This window comes from Mustela lutreola, chromosome 4 (assembly GCF_030435805.1).
Source record: "Mustela lutreola isolate mMusLut2 chromosome 4, mMusLut2.pri, whole genome shotgun sequence".
Lineage (NCBI taxonomy): Eukaryota > Metazoa > Chordata > Mammalia > Carnivora > Mustelidae > Mustela > Mustela lutreola.
This window is the reverse complement of record NC_081293.1, coordinates 9,343,036-9,361,275: the sequence shown is the minus strand read 5'-3', so window position 1 is coordinate 9,361,275 and position 18,240 is coordinate 9,343,036. Positions and strand designations below refer to the sequence as shown.

General features: G+C 48.3%; 1 protein-coding gene across 17 annotated transcripts in view; it reads left to right on the top strand.

Annotated features, from left to right (window-relative positions):
- TACC2 (transforming acidic coiled-coil containing protein 2) overlaps window positions 1–18,240 on the top strand; it is a 210,284-nt gene that overhangs the window by 11,481 nt on the left and 180,563 nt on the right. For 10 of the 17 annotated variants that reach the window (XM_059172976.1, XM_059172965.1, XM_059172972.1 and 7 more), the window contains exons 2-3: window positions 5,638–5,715; window positions 12,352–12,411. The exons of 1 other annotated variant lie outside the window; for it this stretch is intronic. In XM_059172976.1, coding sequence (XP_059028959.1) covers window positions 5,683–5,715; window positions 12,352–12,411 — 93 coding nt within the window. In that variant the 5' untranslated portion in view covers window positions 5,638–5,682. Of the gene's footprint in view, window positions 1–2,461; window positions 2,675–3,058; window positions 3,278–5,637; window positions 5,716–12,351; window positions 12,412–18,240 lie in introns of those variants that run through there. 6 more of the 17 variants (XM_059172964.1, XM_059172963.1, XM_059172969.1 and 3 more) reach the window with 6 other exon arrangements.

The window sequence follows — 18,240 nt, the reverse complement described above, 5'->3', positions numbered from 1 at the left end:
AGAAGAAAACTTTGTGGTCTTGGTCTCATTTGTAGTAACCCACTGAGGTGAATTAGAAGCCTAAACTGTGGATCCTTTTTAAAGACATGCAGTTTCATTCGCCTGAAGACACAGAGGTCTTCTAGCGAAGATAATACCTGGTGCCCAGCGATGGCCAGGGAGAGGGATGGGCTTGGAATGGTGTGTCACCAGCCCAGGAAACATTTCAGTGTAAATGGCTTGAAACCATTTACTTTCTTCTTAACTGAGCCTGTGTTTTAAAATGTCCTAGTCCCCGTGTGTTTATTCTAGTACACAAGTCAGTTTAGCTGAGGTCTTATTGTAGAGGTACCAATCTCTAAGTAGTTGTACCCAAATTCATGATTTTACTGAAGGGATGAAAAGATGGTAGTATAAGCCTTGTTTCACTGAGGGATTTGCCTATCGGGATTCCAAACAGACCCGTGGCCAGCAGTCAGAGAATAGGCAGCAGTTTATGGAGGGCTTACCCCGTTCCAAGAGCTTTACTGAAATTAAATCACCACAGCCACATGAGGCGGGTATTGCTATGATTCCCATTTTAGAGATGGCAAAACTGAGGACACAGAAATTAAGTAATTGGGGCACCTGGGTAGCTCGGTGGGTTAAAGCCTCTGCCTTGGGCTCAGGTCATGATCCCAGGGTCCTGGGATCAAGCCCCGCATCGGGCTTTCTGCTCATCAGGTAACCTGCTTCCTCCTCTCTCTCTGCCTGCTTCTCTGCCTACTTGTGATCTCTGCCTGTCAAATAAATAAATAAAATCTTAAAAAAAAAAAACAAATTAAATAATTTGCCAGAATTTACACGCCAGGTGAGTGGCGAAGCTGGTATTCACACAGCAGCAGTCTGCTTCATAATCCCAACCCTGGCCTCCAAAGGGAGGGTGTCCCAGAGATGGACCAGGGAACCCACACACGTTTGGGTGGGAAATGGGAATCTGGTTGCTTGCTTAATGTCCAGCCCGGAAGAAGACGAAGAGGGAAGCTGATCAGCACGGACATGTGTAGACAGTGGTAAGTCATGGAGACTGACATTGAGGCGCCATCAGAGCACTGCCTTGGGGAGAGGCAGTCATGACTAAGGAATGTGGACACTCTGGATTCCATAGTGCCTGGCATCTGAATGTGTCCCCAGTGCCCAGGCCATCTATGGGATGGAGCACCCACTTCTGGGATGGAAGCTGAAAAGTTGGTCTATTTATTTGTTCCCTTCCCCACTGGCTGTGGCCACCTCTGGGCACCAGAGGCAGCGGGGGTGGGATGGGTGTCAGGGGTGATGCTCAGTGCCCAGCAGGCATGACAGGGGCGGTCCAGGGACCAATGGCGGCAGAGGGGATGGTTCGTGGAAGGAATTCACGCTGCCAAAAGTACGCGACTGAAACCGAATACTGAACATTGCCCCCATTCAGCGTCCTCATGCACCTCCACCATCTTGTTGGCCATCCTCTCTCCCTCCTCCTCTCGCCTCAGGAGTCGGCCTCCAATTTCCCCCTCTAGTTCTCTACATTTGCCCCCTGTTGTCCCCTGAATGACCTCTCTTCGTTTCCAATTAGCTCATCCAACATATTTCACTTAGAATTCTTCCTAGAAGAATTCTTCCTTAGAAGAATTCTCCTGTGATTTGGGGGGGTGGGGAAAGGGGAAAGCTAGCGTTCTCGTTTCTCATCCCGCCAGTCCTTAATTGTACAGAAACCTGGTGTTAATAAACATAAAAGTAACAATTTTCAGATGTTCCTCCTGTCCCCCCCCCTTTTCAAACAAGAGTGGGTGCAGAACCCCAAGATGTGAAACACACACACCTTGAAAACACGAGGCAAAATTAATGTGACACAAAATTAACCATTTTAAAGCGAACAGTGCAGTTGTATTTACCACATTCGCAATGCTGGGCAACCACTACTTCTATCCAGTTCCAGAAATATTTTCCTCACACCGAAATAAAACCTTGAACCCATCAAGAAGTTACTTGCCCTGCCGCCAGCTCTTGCAAACCATCAGCCTGGTTTCTGTCCCTCTGGATTTGCGTCTTCTGGACATTTCCTATCTGTGAAATCGCACAACATGTGACCTTTTGTGTCTGACTTTTTTCACTCAGTAAGTCTTCGAGGTTCATCTGGGTTGATTACAGGAATCAGAACTTCACTCCTTTTTATGGCTGATTAATATTCCCAGGTATGGATGTGCTACAATCGGATTACCCATCCATTTGTTGAATCCTTCACACTTCTGCTCTGTCGGAACCACAAGTGGGGGCCCCGAGATCCCCCACCCCCACATCTAACTCGCTCCTCCAAGAAGCTCCCGCACTCCTCCAAGCTTGGTCTCAAGGAGCCTCGGGGGCAAAGCCAACTTGTTTCCCTGGAGAGGTCACACCCTGTGGCAGGGATCAGGGCTTCTGCAGAGAGAGGAACTCTGCCCTCCAAAAAACAAAACTGAAACCAGCTGCATCCATGCAGAAGAGTGGCTGACCTGTGGAAATGGGAGGAATCCTGGGAGGTGGGAGGCTGCCGGGCTCCAGGGGCTCCCAGCGGCTGCCTGTGGGTCCCACCCAAGGGCCCCGAGGCCTCCTCCGCCCCCTTGGGCAGGTATGCCTCTGCGGGCCCGCCAAGCCTGTGGCTTTTTATGAGTTCCCTTGTTGAAACTGAAGCCACGCCTTGGTGAGTACATTCTCTACACAGCACACCATCCAGAGGGGCAGATTGCCGGCGTCCTTGTAATTGCACAAGTTTTCTCTGTCTTGCGCCTTTATTTGGGGGGGATTTTCCCAAGGGCCACCAGGAAGCCCTTGGTGCATTTTGCTCCTTTTCCGGACGGGAGGTCTGTCCCTGCTCTGCTGCGGAAAGGGGCGAGCGAACGACCTGGGGAGGGAACACCCGGCTTGCAGGGCAGGACCAGGCTGAGCGCTTTGGTGCAGTCAGGTCACGAGGCCTGTTGGGATAAGCCCTCTCTGAAAGGAGCCCTGCTCCTGTAATAACGGGGAAAATCCTCTGCGGGAAGGCCCGCGCCGCCCCGGGCTCAGAAATGCTGATTCCACGACTGGGTGATCCCATGGGCTGCGCACAGGCCCGCAGCCCAGGTAGGAGGTGCAGCTGGTTCGTGTCAGTGTCAAGGGCGGAGACGGCTTGTTTGCCCAATTGGATGACGTGGGTCCACGCCTCCGCGGAGGCCTCACCTGCCTCTGAATGGGAGAGAAAGTTCAGTGGCTGGAAAGCAGACCTCCGGAGGGCCCACAGCCTCCAAAGCCCCAGACGTTCCCGAATGTAAGTAGACGGCAGAGCTGCACCCACCTGCCTTCCTGGTCTTGGGGGAGCCCCAGGGGCTGGAGGTGCTGTCGCTCGGGAGGAGGGTCCCCCAAACGGCCGCGTCTTCTCACCGTGGTTTTGAAATTTACACTGAGCCAGAAGTAGGTTTATTTATTTTTTTTTTAAAGATTTATTTATTTTAGAGAGAGAGCGCGAGCCCAAGCGGGAGAGGCAGAGGGAGAGGGAAAGAGAAAATCTCCAGCAGACTCCCTGCTGACCGCAGAGCCCAACACGGGGCTCGATCTCCCCACCCCAGAGGTCATGACCTCAGCCGAAATCAAGAGTCCGAGGCTCAACCAACTGGGTCACCCAGGTTCCCTGAGCAAGAAACAGTTTTGTCATTGTGTTTAGTCTATTTGCCTATATCAAAAGCTAGTTCAATTCCTCTGATTTTTTTAATAAAGATTTTTATTTATTTAATTGACAAAGAGAGTGAGAGAGGGAATATAAGCAGGGGGAATGGGAGAGGGAGAAGCAGGCCTCCTGCCCAGCAGGGAACACGATGCCGGGCTGGATCCCAGGACCCTGGGATCATGACCTGAGCCAAAGGCAGTCACTTAACAACGAAGCTACCTAGCCACCCCAAGTACTCTGATTTTTAATATAATTATTTAATTTAATCTTGTGAATGAGTTGCAAAAATTAATATTACATTGAACTGAGTGGTTCAGTGGGTTAAGCGGCTGCCTTCAGCTCAGGTCATCATCCCAGGTGGAGCCCTGCAAGGCGGCGTGGGGGGTGGGTCCTTGCTTAGCTGGGAGCCTGCTTCTCCCTCTGCCGGCCGCTCCCCCTGCTTGTGCTCTCTCTCTCTGATAAATACATACATACATACAATATTACATCGAACTGTATGAAATCCCAACTGTGTGTAGGTGAAACTGGTAGGCAAGGGGAAGTGACCATCCTTGATATGGGCATAATGATTAACACTCATCATTGTTTGCTAATGAGGCATCATTTTCCAAATGAAACTCAGAAAAAAAACCCTGAAGTGATTAATTTTAACTTCATGAAGATTTTTATGTTCTGTTAGCGAGCATATGACCTTTTTTGGTCCATCTAACAGTAATGGCGAGAAAAGTTTAAGGAGTTGTATCCTTTTGACCCAAAGATTTGGAACGAGAGAATCAGTCGTTCACTACAGTGATGTCACTTCAATTTTCTCAGTTTGGGGGCATTTTGGTGCTCCTGAAAATGCTCACATTTTCTTTTCCAGTGGCCGTTCAGTATGCAGAGCACACAGTAGCTACTCAGTCCGTGCTGGCTGAATGCATAAGCAATTAACGGACACATTTTATTAGAAGTGCCGCAATCACTGCAGTTTTCTGGGCAAATATTGTGGTAGAGGAAACCTTGACTTAGAAGGCAGGAGACAGAGTCTGTTTTCCAGCTTTGCCTTCCCCACACTGGGTCTTTGGCAAGGCCTCTTTCCTTCTCTGGTTTCAGTCCCCCCCCCCCCCATCAGACTGGTAATCTCTAAGGCTCCAGCTCTAAAAGTCGATAATTTTACAAGTTTTCTGTAACTTAGTTTCTCCGGTGCCGCAAAGGCACGGGTAAGAGTCCCTGTCCTGCTGGTGTTAGGGGGTCTTGTGGAACTCTGTGAGCTGTGTGGATGCCTCCTCACAACACGGTGATCAGTCATCAGTGTCGCTAAGTGAGCCCAATGGAATGAGGTCTAGTGGTCTGGGCCGCCTGCCACTGTACCTGATGATTGATTCCTTGTCTGGCCCCGGTTAATCATTTTCCTCCCCAAGAAAACTGTTCTGCCTTCATAGAAATATGTGCAGAAGCGAAACTGATTTGATGAAACAAGTGCTTAGAGTAAAAAATATAAAAACCATATGTTACTGAAGGGAAGTGGGTTTCGTGCCTCCTGATGTGGGACACCAGGCTCTGTGGTCGCTTGTTGGGGGAAGTGCCACACCCGGCATTTCCAGCATGAGCACCACTGGGAACAGAGAGCACCCCGAGAGCGCCACCCCTGGAGCTCTCTTTGGCACCTGTGTCCCTTCTGTCACTCCATTACTGGATACACCTCTGTGTGTGCATTGGCGTTCACACAGACTCAGGAACAAACTCGTTTTTCAGAAGCGGCTGCCAACCCCGGGCTGGGGAGTAAACACAGCAGCCCATCCTGGGAAAGAAGTCTGGGAGGCATACAGCAGAAGAAAACAGTTCAAGGGCGATTTTTCCATGATGTGACCGCAGAGATCCATTTTTCCCATCATCTGGCTTTTGAGTTTGGAGAGACATGCCGCAGAAAAAGCCTCAGATCTCCTTCAATTTTACAGATGTGTATACCTTTTTATTTCTTCTAGTGGCTTCTGGTAAAATCCTGAGGGACGCTGGCACCCTGAATCGCCATGGGCAACGAGACTAGCACCTCGGGAAGCCAGGTGGGTGTCAGGGTCTCCCCCCAACCCCAACCTATGAGGGTCCCTTGACTGACCTTGGCTAGATTTTTTTTTTTCCAGTTTCTCCTCTCCACCCAGGAAGGAGCAAGCTATAACACAGATAATGCATAGATACATATGGGCACATATGTATTTCCAGAAGCATTTACCAGTTGCATTTTCAGAATTCTTGTATCAAGGCTAGCCCTGATTTTATAAACCATATTTTTAAGAAAACTAGTTTATTTTTTCTAAAGATTTTATTTATTTATTTGACAGACAGAGATCACAAGTAGGCAGAGAGGCCGGCCGAAAGAGAGAGGGGGAAGCAGGCTCCCCGCTGAGCAGAGAGCCTGATGAGAAGGACCCTGAGACCATGACCTGAGCCAAAGGCAGAGGCTTAACCCACTGAGCGACCAGGGCCACCCCCACCCCCCAAAAACCTAGTTTAACTCTTTATTCCGTGCTTTTAAAATTGACATAGTAAGAATTTGGCATATTTTCCCCACATTGTGTCCCCCCCCCCCCAATCCATTTACTTCTGTGGCTACATTGGAGGAGGCTGGAATAAAAACTTATTCACACTTCTCCCCAAAATAAAGTTATGGCCCTTAAAGAGTGATCTTCAGATCTGTTGATGTTGAGCAGATTAAACGTGAACGATCATTTCCATGTTAGGGAAGGTTTTCACAACTGAGGGATGAGCCTTAACTGCTTGATGGCACATAGAGCTGGGATTGTAAAAATATATTCAAATTTTATAGCAATTCTGCATTTTCAGTTTGAGAGACTTAATTCAACGCCCTGGTGAACAAAATCAGGGGGGCGCTTTCCTGTTTATCTCACACACCGTGGAAATTTCGGATTAATGGTATTGAGTTTTCTGAAGGAGATCATTGGATCTGAAAGCCAGCATAAAGCAATCTGCTTTCCCTCTGCTGCTTCTTCCCTATGATATTCTTTTCTCAAGGAGGAACACAGGAATCACCGAGACAAAATGTGGCAAATTCCCATGCCAGAAAGGTAATTGTGGTCAATGGCAAGGTGTGAGACAATAGGGAGAGGGAAGGACTGTGGCAAACAGGAGGCAAACAGGAGGGATCCTGTCCTATTGTCCGATGGAGGCCCCGCCATCAGCTCCGACCGATGGCTGCCAGGTGGAAGTGCAGGCCCAGTGTTATAAGACCTTCCCATCTCTTAAGAGAAGTCAAAAGGCCGCATTTTTGTATGCAAACGTATAGTTAAATTTATGTTGAGACAATGGTAGATGAGCAGGCTGTTGCAAGACCCAATACAGAGAGGTCCCTGATCCCTTTACCTAGTTTCCCCCGAGGATAACATCTTTCGAACCACAGTACACACTCCTATCCACGTTGAGATGGTCAAGATAGAGAACTATTTCCATCACCTGAAGGATCCCTTTGCGTTTCTTTAGGGCCACACCTACCACCTCCTGTTCCCCACTCCCAACCCCTGGCGCCTCTTCGTTTGTCCTCTATGTCTGTAATTTTGGCTTCCTGAGAATGTTCTGTAAATGGAGTCACACGGTATGGGCCCTTTTGGAATTGGCTTTTTTCACTCGGCTTAAATTCCTGGAGATTCATCAAGGTTGTTACATGTTTCAGTAGTTCACTCCTTTTACTTGCTGAGTCGTGCTCCATGGTCTAGAAACATCTGGGTTGTTCCCAGCTCGGGGCGAATACCAACAAAGCTCTTGTGAACATTTGTATACGAGTTTTTGTGTGCGTGTGAACAGGTTTCGTTCCTTTGACGCAAATGCTCAAAAGCACAGTTGCTGGGTCATTGTTAGTTGTGTGTTGCATAAGGAACCGCCGAACTGTCAGGTAGAATCTCTGTCCCATTTTTCATTCCCACCAACAATGAGCCATGGATGAGTGATTCCCGTTTTGCCACACCCTGGCCAACGTTGGTGTTGTCCCTGTTTGGGGACGCCATGCTGATGCGTGTGTTGTGATGTGTCGTTCTGGGTTTCATTTGCATTTCCCTGATAACTGGTATGGCTGATCTTTCGTGAGATTGTCGCTTGACTGTGTGTTCTCTTCGGTGAAAAATGTGTTCATGTCTTTTATGCATTTTCTAATTGGTTTTTTAAAAATAAACTGTTAAGAGTCTTTATACAGTCTAGATACTAATCCTTTGTCAGATTGTGGTTTGCAAATATTTTCTCCCACTCATAGCTTGCCTTCTCATCACCTGAACAGGGTCTTTTGTAAAACAAAAGTTTTTTGAGGTGCAATTGATCAGTCTTTCCTTTTCCTTTTTTTTGTCGAGTCTGATGCTTTTGGTGTCAAATCTAAGAATTCTTTTCTACCCCTACGTCCTGAAGATTTTCTCCTATGTTATGTTTTCCAAAAGCCGTATAGTTTGACATTTTATATTTAAGCCCATGATCCATTTTGCACTCATGTTTGTGTGAATTTAGGTTGAAGTTCATTCTCTATGTTTTTGTTCTGTTTTCTTTTGCCTGTGAGTGGCCATCTCTCCACTGCCATGTGCTGAAAACACTATTCTTTCTCTAGTAAGCTGCTTTTGCATCTTTGCCAAAAATCAGTTGGCTGTATTTGTGTGGGTCTGTTTCTGGGTTCTCTTTTCTATTCCATTGATCAATGTCTACTCTTCTGCTAATACCACATAGTCGTGATTACTGCTGCTACATAGTAAGTGCTCTTCCTTTCAACTAGTTTTCAAAATTGTTTTAGCTCTTCTAGTACTTAAAACCTTCCATATAAATTTTAGAATGAGTTTGTCTGCGTCTAAAAAATTCTGTGATGGGATTTTGACAGGGATTACATTAAACCTATAGATACACTGGGGAAATTGACTTCTCGACTATGATGAGTCTTCTAGTCTGCGAACACACAGTGCTTTTTTTTTTATTTCTTTCATCATCGTTTTATAAATTTTAGCATATAGATACTGCCTCTGTTTTAAGTGTATGCCTAAGTATTTCATTTTCTTTGCAGTAATTATAAGTAGTACTGTGTTTTTAATTTTGGTTTCCACATGTTCATTGTTAGTGTATTGATTTTTTTGTATTGATCTTTTATTCTGTGTCCTTGACTTTGCTGAACTCACTTATTTGTTCCAAAAGGCTTTTTTGTAGATTAATTGGGATTTTCTATGTAGGCAGTCATGGTATTTGCAACTAGAGAGAGTTGCATTTCCTTTTTTCGATTCTTTTTCCTGCCTTACTATTATGGTTTAGGAATTCCAATATTATCAGAGTGGACGTTCTTACCTGGTTCCCAGTTGTGTGGTAAAAGCATTCCATCTTTTACTGTTAGGTAAGATACTAACTGCAGGTTTTTGTAAATTCTCTATTTCTTTGCACTAACTTTCTTTCTTTCCTTCCTTCTTCCTCCTTCTGCCGCCTGCCTGCCTGTCTGCCTGTCTTCTTTCCTTCCCTCCCTTCCTTTAGCTCTAGGCCCAATGTGGGGCTTGAACTCAGGACACTGAGGTCAAGAGATGCGTGTTGTACTGACTAAGCCAACGAGCCCCCCCCCATAAATTTCTTTGTCAACTTAGGGAAGATCCCCTCCCCCATTCCTAGTTTGCTAAGGATTTTTATCATGAATGGGCATTGGATCTTTTCAAAATTTTTTTTATATTCTGTGTCAATTGATGTAGCCGTATGATCTTTCTTTCTTCTTTGGGCTATTGATAGGTTAGAGTACACTGATTGATTTCCTAATGTTGAACCAGTCTGCATACCTAGAATTAGTCCTACTTGGTCATGGTGTATAATTATTATAAAGACTGTTAGGCTTGATTTGCTAACATTTTATTGAGGATTTTTGTGTCCAAATTCACGATAAACATTGCTTGGTGGTTTTCCTTTCTTTCTCTGGTTTTGGTATCATGTTAAAACTAATCTCATGGGGCACCTGGGTGGCTCAGTGGGTTAAAGCCTCTGCCTTCGGCTCAGGTCATGATCCCAGGGCCCTGGGATCGAGCCCCACATTGGGTTCTCTGCTCATCAGGGAACCTGCTTCTTCCTCTCTCTCTGCCTGCTTCTCTGCCTACTTGTGATCTCTGTCTCTATCAAACAATTAAATAAAGTCTTAAAAAAAAAACAACTAATCTCATAAAACGAGTTGGGGAGTGCTTTTTCCTATTTTATTAGAAGAGGTTTTGTAAAGAAATTTTACAATTTTCAAAATGTTGACAACTAATTTAAATTATTTTTAAACACCCTGTGAGCCAAAAAGATGCTCCTGCTGGCTGAGGTTGGCTCAGGCCCTACCTCTTTGTAACCTCTAACTTAAAGGAATGTTCTATCTTGTGTTTCAGAATGAAGAAGACCATGGCCATTGGTTCAGTGCCTTCCATGTACAGACACAGTATAGGCACTAGACTCTGGCCTTTAGTTCTGCTGATTAGCAAACCAAGTGGCTCAGAATCAGTACCTTCTCTAAACACTTGCAGGTCTGTGGGCCCCAAACCACCAGCAAGCTCCACTCCTGGCTACAAATACGACAGAGCACTGGTTCTCAGTGGGGGTGTTTGCTCACCCCAGGACATTTGTCCATGTCTGCAGGCAGGTTTGGTACCACAGCTGCAGAATGGAGGTACTGCTGATAACTAGTAGGGGTCACGGCAGTTACTAAAATGTTCTTGAGGCACAGGGACAGCCCCACAACAGAATTATTCTTCTCAAAATGTCAAAGGTGCCAAGGCTGAGAAAATGTAGACAGAGGAACATTTGTCTTACCTGCTTGAAGAGACCTCCTTGGGGCGATGGCTGAACTTCTTGAATCCGAGATGAATGTCTCTCTGAATACAGGCAAATTAAAGTGGCTTACATGTTTTCTTCATGTTTACTAAATGGCACTGTCTAGAATTGAAGGCTGGTTTACTCAGGAGAGACTCAGAGAGATGGAATTGCAAGGTCAAATAAAGGGCGTTTTCAAAACTCTTGTTATGGAACTAAATCCAGATCTCTCTATATCTACGTACAAAGTACTTTCCAGAAAGATGATGCAAATTTATACTTTTCTCATTAGGGTACAAGGGGGTTCAAATCTTACTAAATCCTTGCAAGCAATGAATATAGTTCAGTATTTCAGATCTTTACTCCTCAATTCCTGCTAGACCCCAACCTGTCCCCCCTCCCCAGTTCCCTCCGCAGACAGGAGCTGTCTTCCTGCCATTGTGAATCTTCACAACTGCAGCCTCATTCACACATGGCCCAGTGGGGCAGGACGGCATTACCTCTAGGACTCCAGGGTCAGGTCAAGATTTGCCTTCCACAGAGAAACAAGGGGAAGGAAGCACAAGTACATGCAGCTACAGGATTGGGGCTCCCCCATGGGGCCGGCGTTCCAGACTCAACTTTCCACTGTCTCCCAAACATCACTGTCACCCCACATTCCTTAAACCGGAACTCAGCTCCTCTTCCCCATCCTTTTCTCCTCCTGTGTCCCCCACTCCCCAAAACCATGATCATCTACCCTACCATCTGATACAGGAATCTGGGGGTCACCTCTGACTCCACTCACTCCCAATCTCCCCATTTAATAAGTCGCTCTATGATTTGTAACTAATAAATGAATGGCCTGGCCATTTAGCCTTTCAAGTTTCTATGTAATTAGGATAATTAGGACTTTTTTTTCAGTTGTGAGACCCAGAAACCTATCTCCAATGACCATAAGCAGAGAAAGCTTATTTGGCCTATAGAATTAGTCCCAAGAGAGGGTCTCTTCTCAGAAGTCCCTGACTGCTGAGGTTCAGAAGAGGACGCTGGAGCTCTGTCTTCTTTGGCTCTTGCTCTGCTCTCCTCCTGGGTGATGCCTGGGTGCTCAGGGAGGGGCCCTCAGCCTGGGAGAAACAAAACAGAACAAAACAAAATTTTAAAACCCCACTGGCTGTTCCAGGCATCTAGACTTCCTCCCGTTAATGGTCCAGCCTGGCGATTAGCACACGCCGAGGTCTGGCCCTAATGGGGTCACATGCCCCATCTGGGACTGGTCACTGCGCCACCGGTTGTGGACCCTGATTGGCCAGCCTGAGTCATGCAGGGGAAAGGTGGGCCCCAGGGGGGTGACGGCCCAATCCCTGTCAGAGCACTTTCTCAAAAGATGGACATGTAGCACATACCCCAGATGTAGTTTTCTTCCTAACGGTTTTTTTTTTTTCCCTCCCCACCCCCACCGCATACCCTATTGCCCCACGCCTGGATCAGGGCAGGCTGCCCCAAACCAGTTTCTCTGCCTCCACGCTTCCTTCCCCACCACCGCATCCATGCTCCCAGGCCTCGCCCAGAGCTCGTCCTCTACAGAGATGCACTTGGAGGTCGCAATATTCTGCTTACACACATGAACTCAAACAAGGAAAGACAGGGGTCTGGAGGACCCGTCTGTGCAGAGATGGAAGACTGGGCATCAAGGACCAGCCACGTCATCGGGGCAAAGGGTGAGGACAGGCCCGCCCAGGGCCCACCCTTGCCATCTTCCTACACCCTCAGGCTGCCTTTCCCTCTGGTGACTAATGTCCCCTGGTAGCCGTGGGCAGCGAGTGCAGCCAGCAGGAATAGAAACCAGCCAAGGCTGTCCCTCTGGTGCCATAGGGGTTTTCTGTTCGCTGTGGCCCCTCCTAACGGCAAGACTCCTTTGCTTTCAGCAAGAGAACTCCAACTTGCCTGATGTTGTCCTGTGGCCTCCGAAGCCCCAGCCTGTGCAGGTACCAGGGCGTGTGCTGTGCGTGTCTGCTTCTCGGCCCCTTCCCAGCACCTCGGGGTTTGCACACCTTGTGTGTGGTGTGTTCCTTTAAGTTCTTAGGTTTTCTCCGCCTTCTCCCATTGCCTCCTTTCAGCTACCTCCACGGACTTGTAAAACACAGCAGAATCTGTAGTCGATGTTTAGATTTTGTAAGGTAACATTTTGGTGGGCCTGCGTGAGAGGTGGCCCAGCTGCTAGGCTGCGAGAAGCTCAACAAAGCTCACGTTGTCGATGTCATGCAGACGCTGGGAGCCCGCACTAACCTTCCACGCTCCTGGGCTTTGCTCTCCCTTGCCCCGGCGTGAGGCTTTGTATGGGACAGTGACTCGTGGCCCCGTCTTCCCCTTGGTGGACAGAACTGATGTGTCACAAGAAAAGATCGCATTCGCAATCAGCCGTCTGTGTCGTCAGGCCCCTGGCTGAGTCCCAGAGTTTTTGGTTTAGCTGAAGTGTTTGCCATCCCCAGGGGAGAAGGTTAAATTAGGAGCTTCGCAACCATTTTAAGGAGATTTTTCCTGGAGAGAATGTCAGGCCGGGTTGGTGTGCACTTGTGGGTGTGGTCAAGGTGCGACAGTAAAACGCCACTCGCTCTGAAATTCTGTCCCACCAGGGAGGGGTGTGAGGCCGGCGGTGGTGTGTTCCTGGCTTGAAGAAAAGAGCCTGGGGGCTCAGTCGGTGAAGCTTCCAACTCTTGGATTTGGCTCAGATCATGATCTCGGGGTCATGAGATCGAGCCCTGAGGAGTCTGCTTGAGATTCTCTCTCTCCCTTCCCCCCCACTGCTTGCTCAAGTGCTCTCTCCCTCTTTCTCTCCCAAATAAATAAATAAAATCTTAAAAAAAAAAAAAAAGAAAGAAAAGAGCTGCTCCAACCCCAAGGGTGGCTGCCTGGTAGGTCTGATCCGTGCCCCTGTTTCTCTCTATATCCTACCAGTGACGTTGCAAACTGACCTCTGTGCTCCAGCAGCCAAAGACAGAGATTGGAGACAAAGAGGAACAGTCATTTTTGTTACTTTGCCAGGCAAAGGCGGCTGCTGCGGGCTAATGCTTTCAACACTGCAGACCCGGGCCTGAGTAACAGGTTGATGGGTTTTAAAGGAAAATACAGCATCTGGGCCGTTCCGGTAGGAAGGGGGCGCGTGCTGCCAGCCGCAGGGGCATGTCCTCCAGGTGGTCTCCTGATGGGTGCTGGTGCCGGCTGATGGAGGGAAGATGTTAGGGTTTGACGCTGATGGCCAAGAAAGAATTCTTGAGATGTCTTTGGTGCAAAAAGGTGATTTTATTAAAGCACAGGGACAGGACCCATGAGCCAAAAGAGCTGCGGTGGGGTCATGAGGAGTGGCCTATTATATACTTTCAAGTTGGGAGGACAGCCCAAGTCCCTTAGGAATTTTGGAAGCAAGGTTTCCAGGACCTTGGGGGGCCAGCTATTGTTGGGAAAAGGTCACTTATTACTGTTTAATAAAACCCGCATCATGAGACCCTTCAGGTGTATATCGGTGGGCCATATGCTTGGGGGATGATTGCCAACATGTATCTTGGGGGTTTAGAGATAAAGGAAGTTTCCAAAAGAATTTTTATGTGTTAAAGTTGGCTTACAGGATCCTGGGTCTGGTGGGGGGTGGGGGGTGTGTGGCTAGGAATGCCTTTTTCCCTGAGCGAAGTATCAACATGGAGGCAGTTGGGTCCCTAGAGGAAGGTCCCTCTTGCCTGTTTCAAGGACTTGTCAATTCTGCCTTTGTTTCTCATATCAGCACCACTCGAGTCTCACTACGGAGCATACACTGAGTTTGCCAGATGTCAGTGTCTGATATTGAGTTCCTGAAACAAAAGGTTCTGTAGAAACTGTTCTACTGGGGTAAAATATACCTACTATGAAATGTACAATGGCAGCCATTTTTCCGTATCCAGGGGGTGGGTCAGCGGTGTGAAGCTCCTTCATATTGTACAGCCATCCCCGCATTCCGTCTCCAGAAAGTTTTCGTGAAACTTTTGAAATTTTGTACATATTAGCCAATATCACCACATTCCCCTCTTCACTCCCAGCCCTCGGCGGCCACCAGGCTACTTTCTATCCCTATAAATCTGATGCCACTTGGTACCTCACCCAAGTGGAGTCACTTTTGTGACTGGTCTGTTTCCCTTAACACAATGCCTTCAAGGTTCATCCTCGTTGCGCCCTGTGTGGGGATTTCCTTCCTCTTTAGGGCTGAATAGTACTCCATGATCTAGAGCCCACGTCTCCTTCATCGGTTCCTCTGCTGATGGACACGTGGGGTGCTGCCACCATTCAGCTAGCATGAATAATGCTGCTAGGAACGTGGCTGTGCAAATATGTGTAACTCTACTTCTTTGCAGTTGATATCCAAAAGTGGAATTTGCTGGGTCATAAGTGAATTCTATGTTTCATTTTCAGAAAACCACCAGACTTTTCCACAACGGCAGCACCATTTTACATTCCTGTCAACAATGCACAAGGGTTCTGATTTTTCCACATCCTTGCCAACTCTTGCTTTTGTTTTGTTTTGTTGGTTTTATAAGAGCCATCCCAGTGGGTGTGAAGCCATGTCTCCTTGGGGTTAGAGCCTATTTTTAATCAGAGGAGTCCTCTCTGCAGACCTGATGTGCCCAGAAGGAGACAGCCACATAAAGTTCTGGGAAAAGGAACATTCTGGAAAAGGGAATAACCTGTGTGACATGTCTGGGAGGGATACGCTTTTTGTGTTTCGAGATCAGCAAAGAAAGCCAGTGTGGCTGGAGGAGAGTGGGTGAGAGATTATGTCAAGAGTGAGGTGAGGAGTGTGGGTGGGGGTGAATCTTGTAGGTCATTATCAGCTTTCCAACTGGGATGCGAAGCCACCAGTGGGTTTTGAGCAGAGGAGTGACATGAGCTGACTTGAGATTTGATTTTTTTACTTTCTATTTTATTAGTTGTATTTTTTAGAGAGAAGCACGTGTGCAACTGGTGGGGAGGGGGTTGCCGGAAAGAGAGGGAGAGAGAGAATCCTAAGCAGACTCTAGAGCCTGACAAGGGGCTCGATCTCACAAACCCCAGATTATGACCCAAACTGAAACCAAGAGTCAGATGCTTAACCTCCTGAGCCACCCAGTTGCCCTGGTTTGAGATTTTAAGAAGAGCTTTGCAGTTGCTATGTAGAGAATGTTCTTTATGGGGCAGAGGGCAGAAATGGAGGAGGGGCCCTAGTTAGGAGGTCATTTAGAAGTCAGAGACGTGGATGGTGATGGCTTGGAATGAGGTGGCAGGGAAGGGGGTCCCGGGATTGGGGATATATTTTGAAGGCAGAGAGGGTGGGCTCGATGGTGATGGAATTTGGGAGTGGGAAAAAGAGCAGAATCAGGGTTGAGCCCTAGATGTTTGGTCTGAGCTGCTGAGCAGAGAGAAACATCCTTTCCCGAGCTCAGGAGAATTGGAGGAGGGGCAGGTGTAGGGAGAAGGGGGGCAATCCAGTGTTCTGGTCTGGCCATCACAGCTGAATGCCTTTAGGACACTCCAGTGAAATAGGCATTTGGCTGCACAAGAGGTGGAACCTGGGGCGCATGTGGAGTCTCGCGCATGGGTGTTTGCAGCTGGTCCAGAACACCTGGGGAGCGAGTGAGGACGGGAGAAGGGACTCGGAACTAATCCCCTGAGATGTCCTTTAATGTTTAGGTGTGAGCCTCAGGGTGGGGGGCAGTTTGTGAAGGAGCGGTAGCAGAAGACATAGGAAAATGAGGGACCTGGGAGATCTGTGGAAGAGAGGGTCAAGAGAAGGCAGAGGCATCAGAGGTTCCGGAGAAATCAAGGAGCAGACACCTGCCCATTGACTTGGCAACGTGATGGCCATCGGTGCGAGGGAAAGCTCATGTTGCCCTCCAACCCTTGATCAGCATTTCCAGTGGGATGACAGGGATGCAGTTTGGCTGGGGGAGGCCTGAAGAGGGAATTGGAGATGAGGAAGTAGAGAGAGGGGTGAAGGTGATGCAGTCAGTTTTTTCTAGGACAGGAAAGGGAGCGAATACTGGGACAGTAGCTAGTAGAGGGAGTTGCCTGAGAGTTTAAAGATCGAAGATCCTAGATGTCTGCCTGCTGGTGGGAATGAGGGAGAGAGGCAGAGGTCGATGGAGGACCAGGCGATCGAAGGGTGTGGACGGAAGGAAGGCTGACCTTGACTGTTGAGAGGGATTGGAGCCGACCTGGGCTTACAGGAGTGGTCCCTTGCCATTGTGGATGGTGGAGACAAGACAGAAGGAGACCCACCTGGGAACTGTGAGGATGGAGGAGGGAGAGGAGGCAGCTCTCTTCTGATGGCTGATTGGGGTGCACGTGCGGCAGAGGATGGGGGGGTCCACTGAGGCAGGGGTATACTGAGCTGCATGGGAGTTGGGGGATGGCAGGTGCCTAAGGGGAACAGACCTTCATGCAGTTACGGAGAGAAGCAGGGATAGGAGGCCTGATAAGAGGACCTCTCTTCCTAGTCTCTTGGCAGGGGGCCTGCAAACTATCTTAATGATTTTTGCTTTTGAAACTTTTTGGCAAGAGCTGATTGTTGAATTGGTGATTGACCTTTTAACCTCAACTCAAGAAGTCAAGTTTAATAACATCACAATTGTCCGGGATCTGGATTCTGCTGACCGGTCAGTTATTTCTTCTTTGATCCGCACGAACCTTATTTAAACTCTGAAATTTAGGAATATGACCTGGAATTTTCTTTTCTTCTTCTTCTTTTTTTTTCTTCTTCCTGTGCTCTGAAGAGAACAGAAGCCATTGGCAGGGAAAATTTACACAAGTAGGCTGGACTGAGTCTATCCACTTACTGAAGTTTCCTCCTCAGGAGCAAAGGCTCTCAGCCCCCGACCAGCCCCTGAGGGACACCTGCTGTTGCACGCTGGGTCCTGGGTCCTCATTGTCACTCCTGCTCCGTCCCTTTGGCAACTGAGTCACGGAGGCCTCACAGCTGCTCTTGGGGAGCACAGGGCAGCCCCGTTACTAACATGCACGGCCGTGACTCACACCCAGACCCCGGACGGCTTCTTCCTGGCAGCTCTCGTTCCTGCAGACGTGTCGGTGGGGAATGAAGAAACAGCCACAGTTCCAACCCGGGCGGGGGACGGTGGCTCGTGTGGGGGCAGCAGGCACAGGGCAGCCAGGGATCAGCAGAGCATCTCACACTGAGCCCAGGGGAGCTTGTTCTGTCACTGGCAGGGTCAGGATCCTGGTGTGTGTGTCCCTCTTCGGGGTAGAGATGGCACTGTGGCAAGAGTAGCTTCATCCAGTGGCACTGCTTGGGGTTTCCTGCGTCATTTCCCGCGTGGAAGGACTTAAGGTGAAATAAGAACCCCGCCTGCCTTGTCCCGGGCTGTGACAGTGAACATGACGGTGACAGTTGTTCCTGTTCTTTACTGAGTGTTCAGTTTGGGGGACCCTCCCCCCAGAAGACCTCGGAACTCCAAGCACGTGGATTCCAGAGCAGAAGGGCAGCCTTCCACGCACTGGCATCACCACCTCCTGGATTCCCCTTGGGATTGTCATGATTCCCGTTCACGGCTCTGACAACATGAGGAGGAGAAAAAACAACCCACCCTATTATTGTAATGGCCTGACTTAAAAATCTATGATCACTTAGAACACACACACACACCCCTCTTTTTTTTTTTTTTTTTAAAGATTTTATTTATTTGATAGAGAGAAATCACAAGTAGACGGAGAGGCAGATAGAGAGAGAGAGGGGAAGCAGGCTCCCTGCTGAGCAGAGAGCCCGATGCGGGACTCAATCCCAGGACCCTGAGATCATG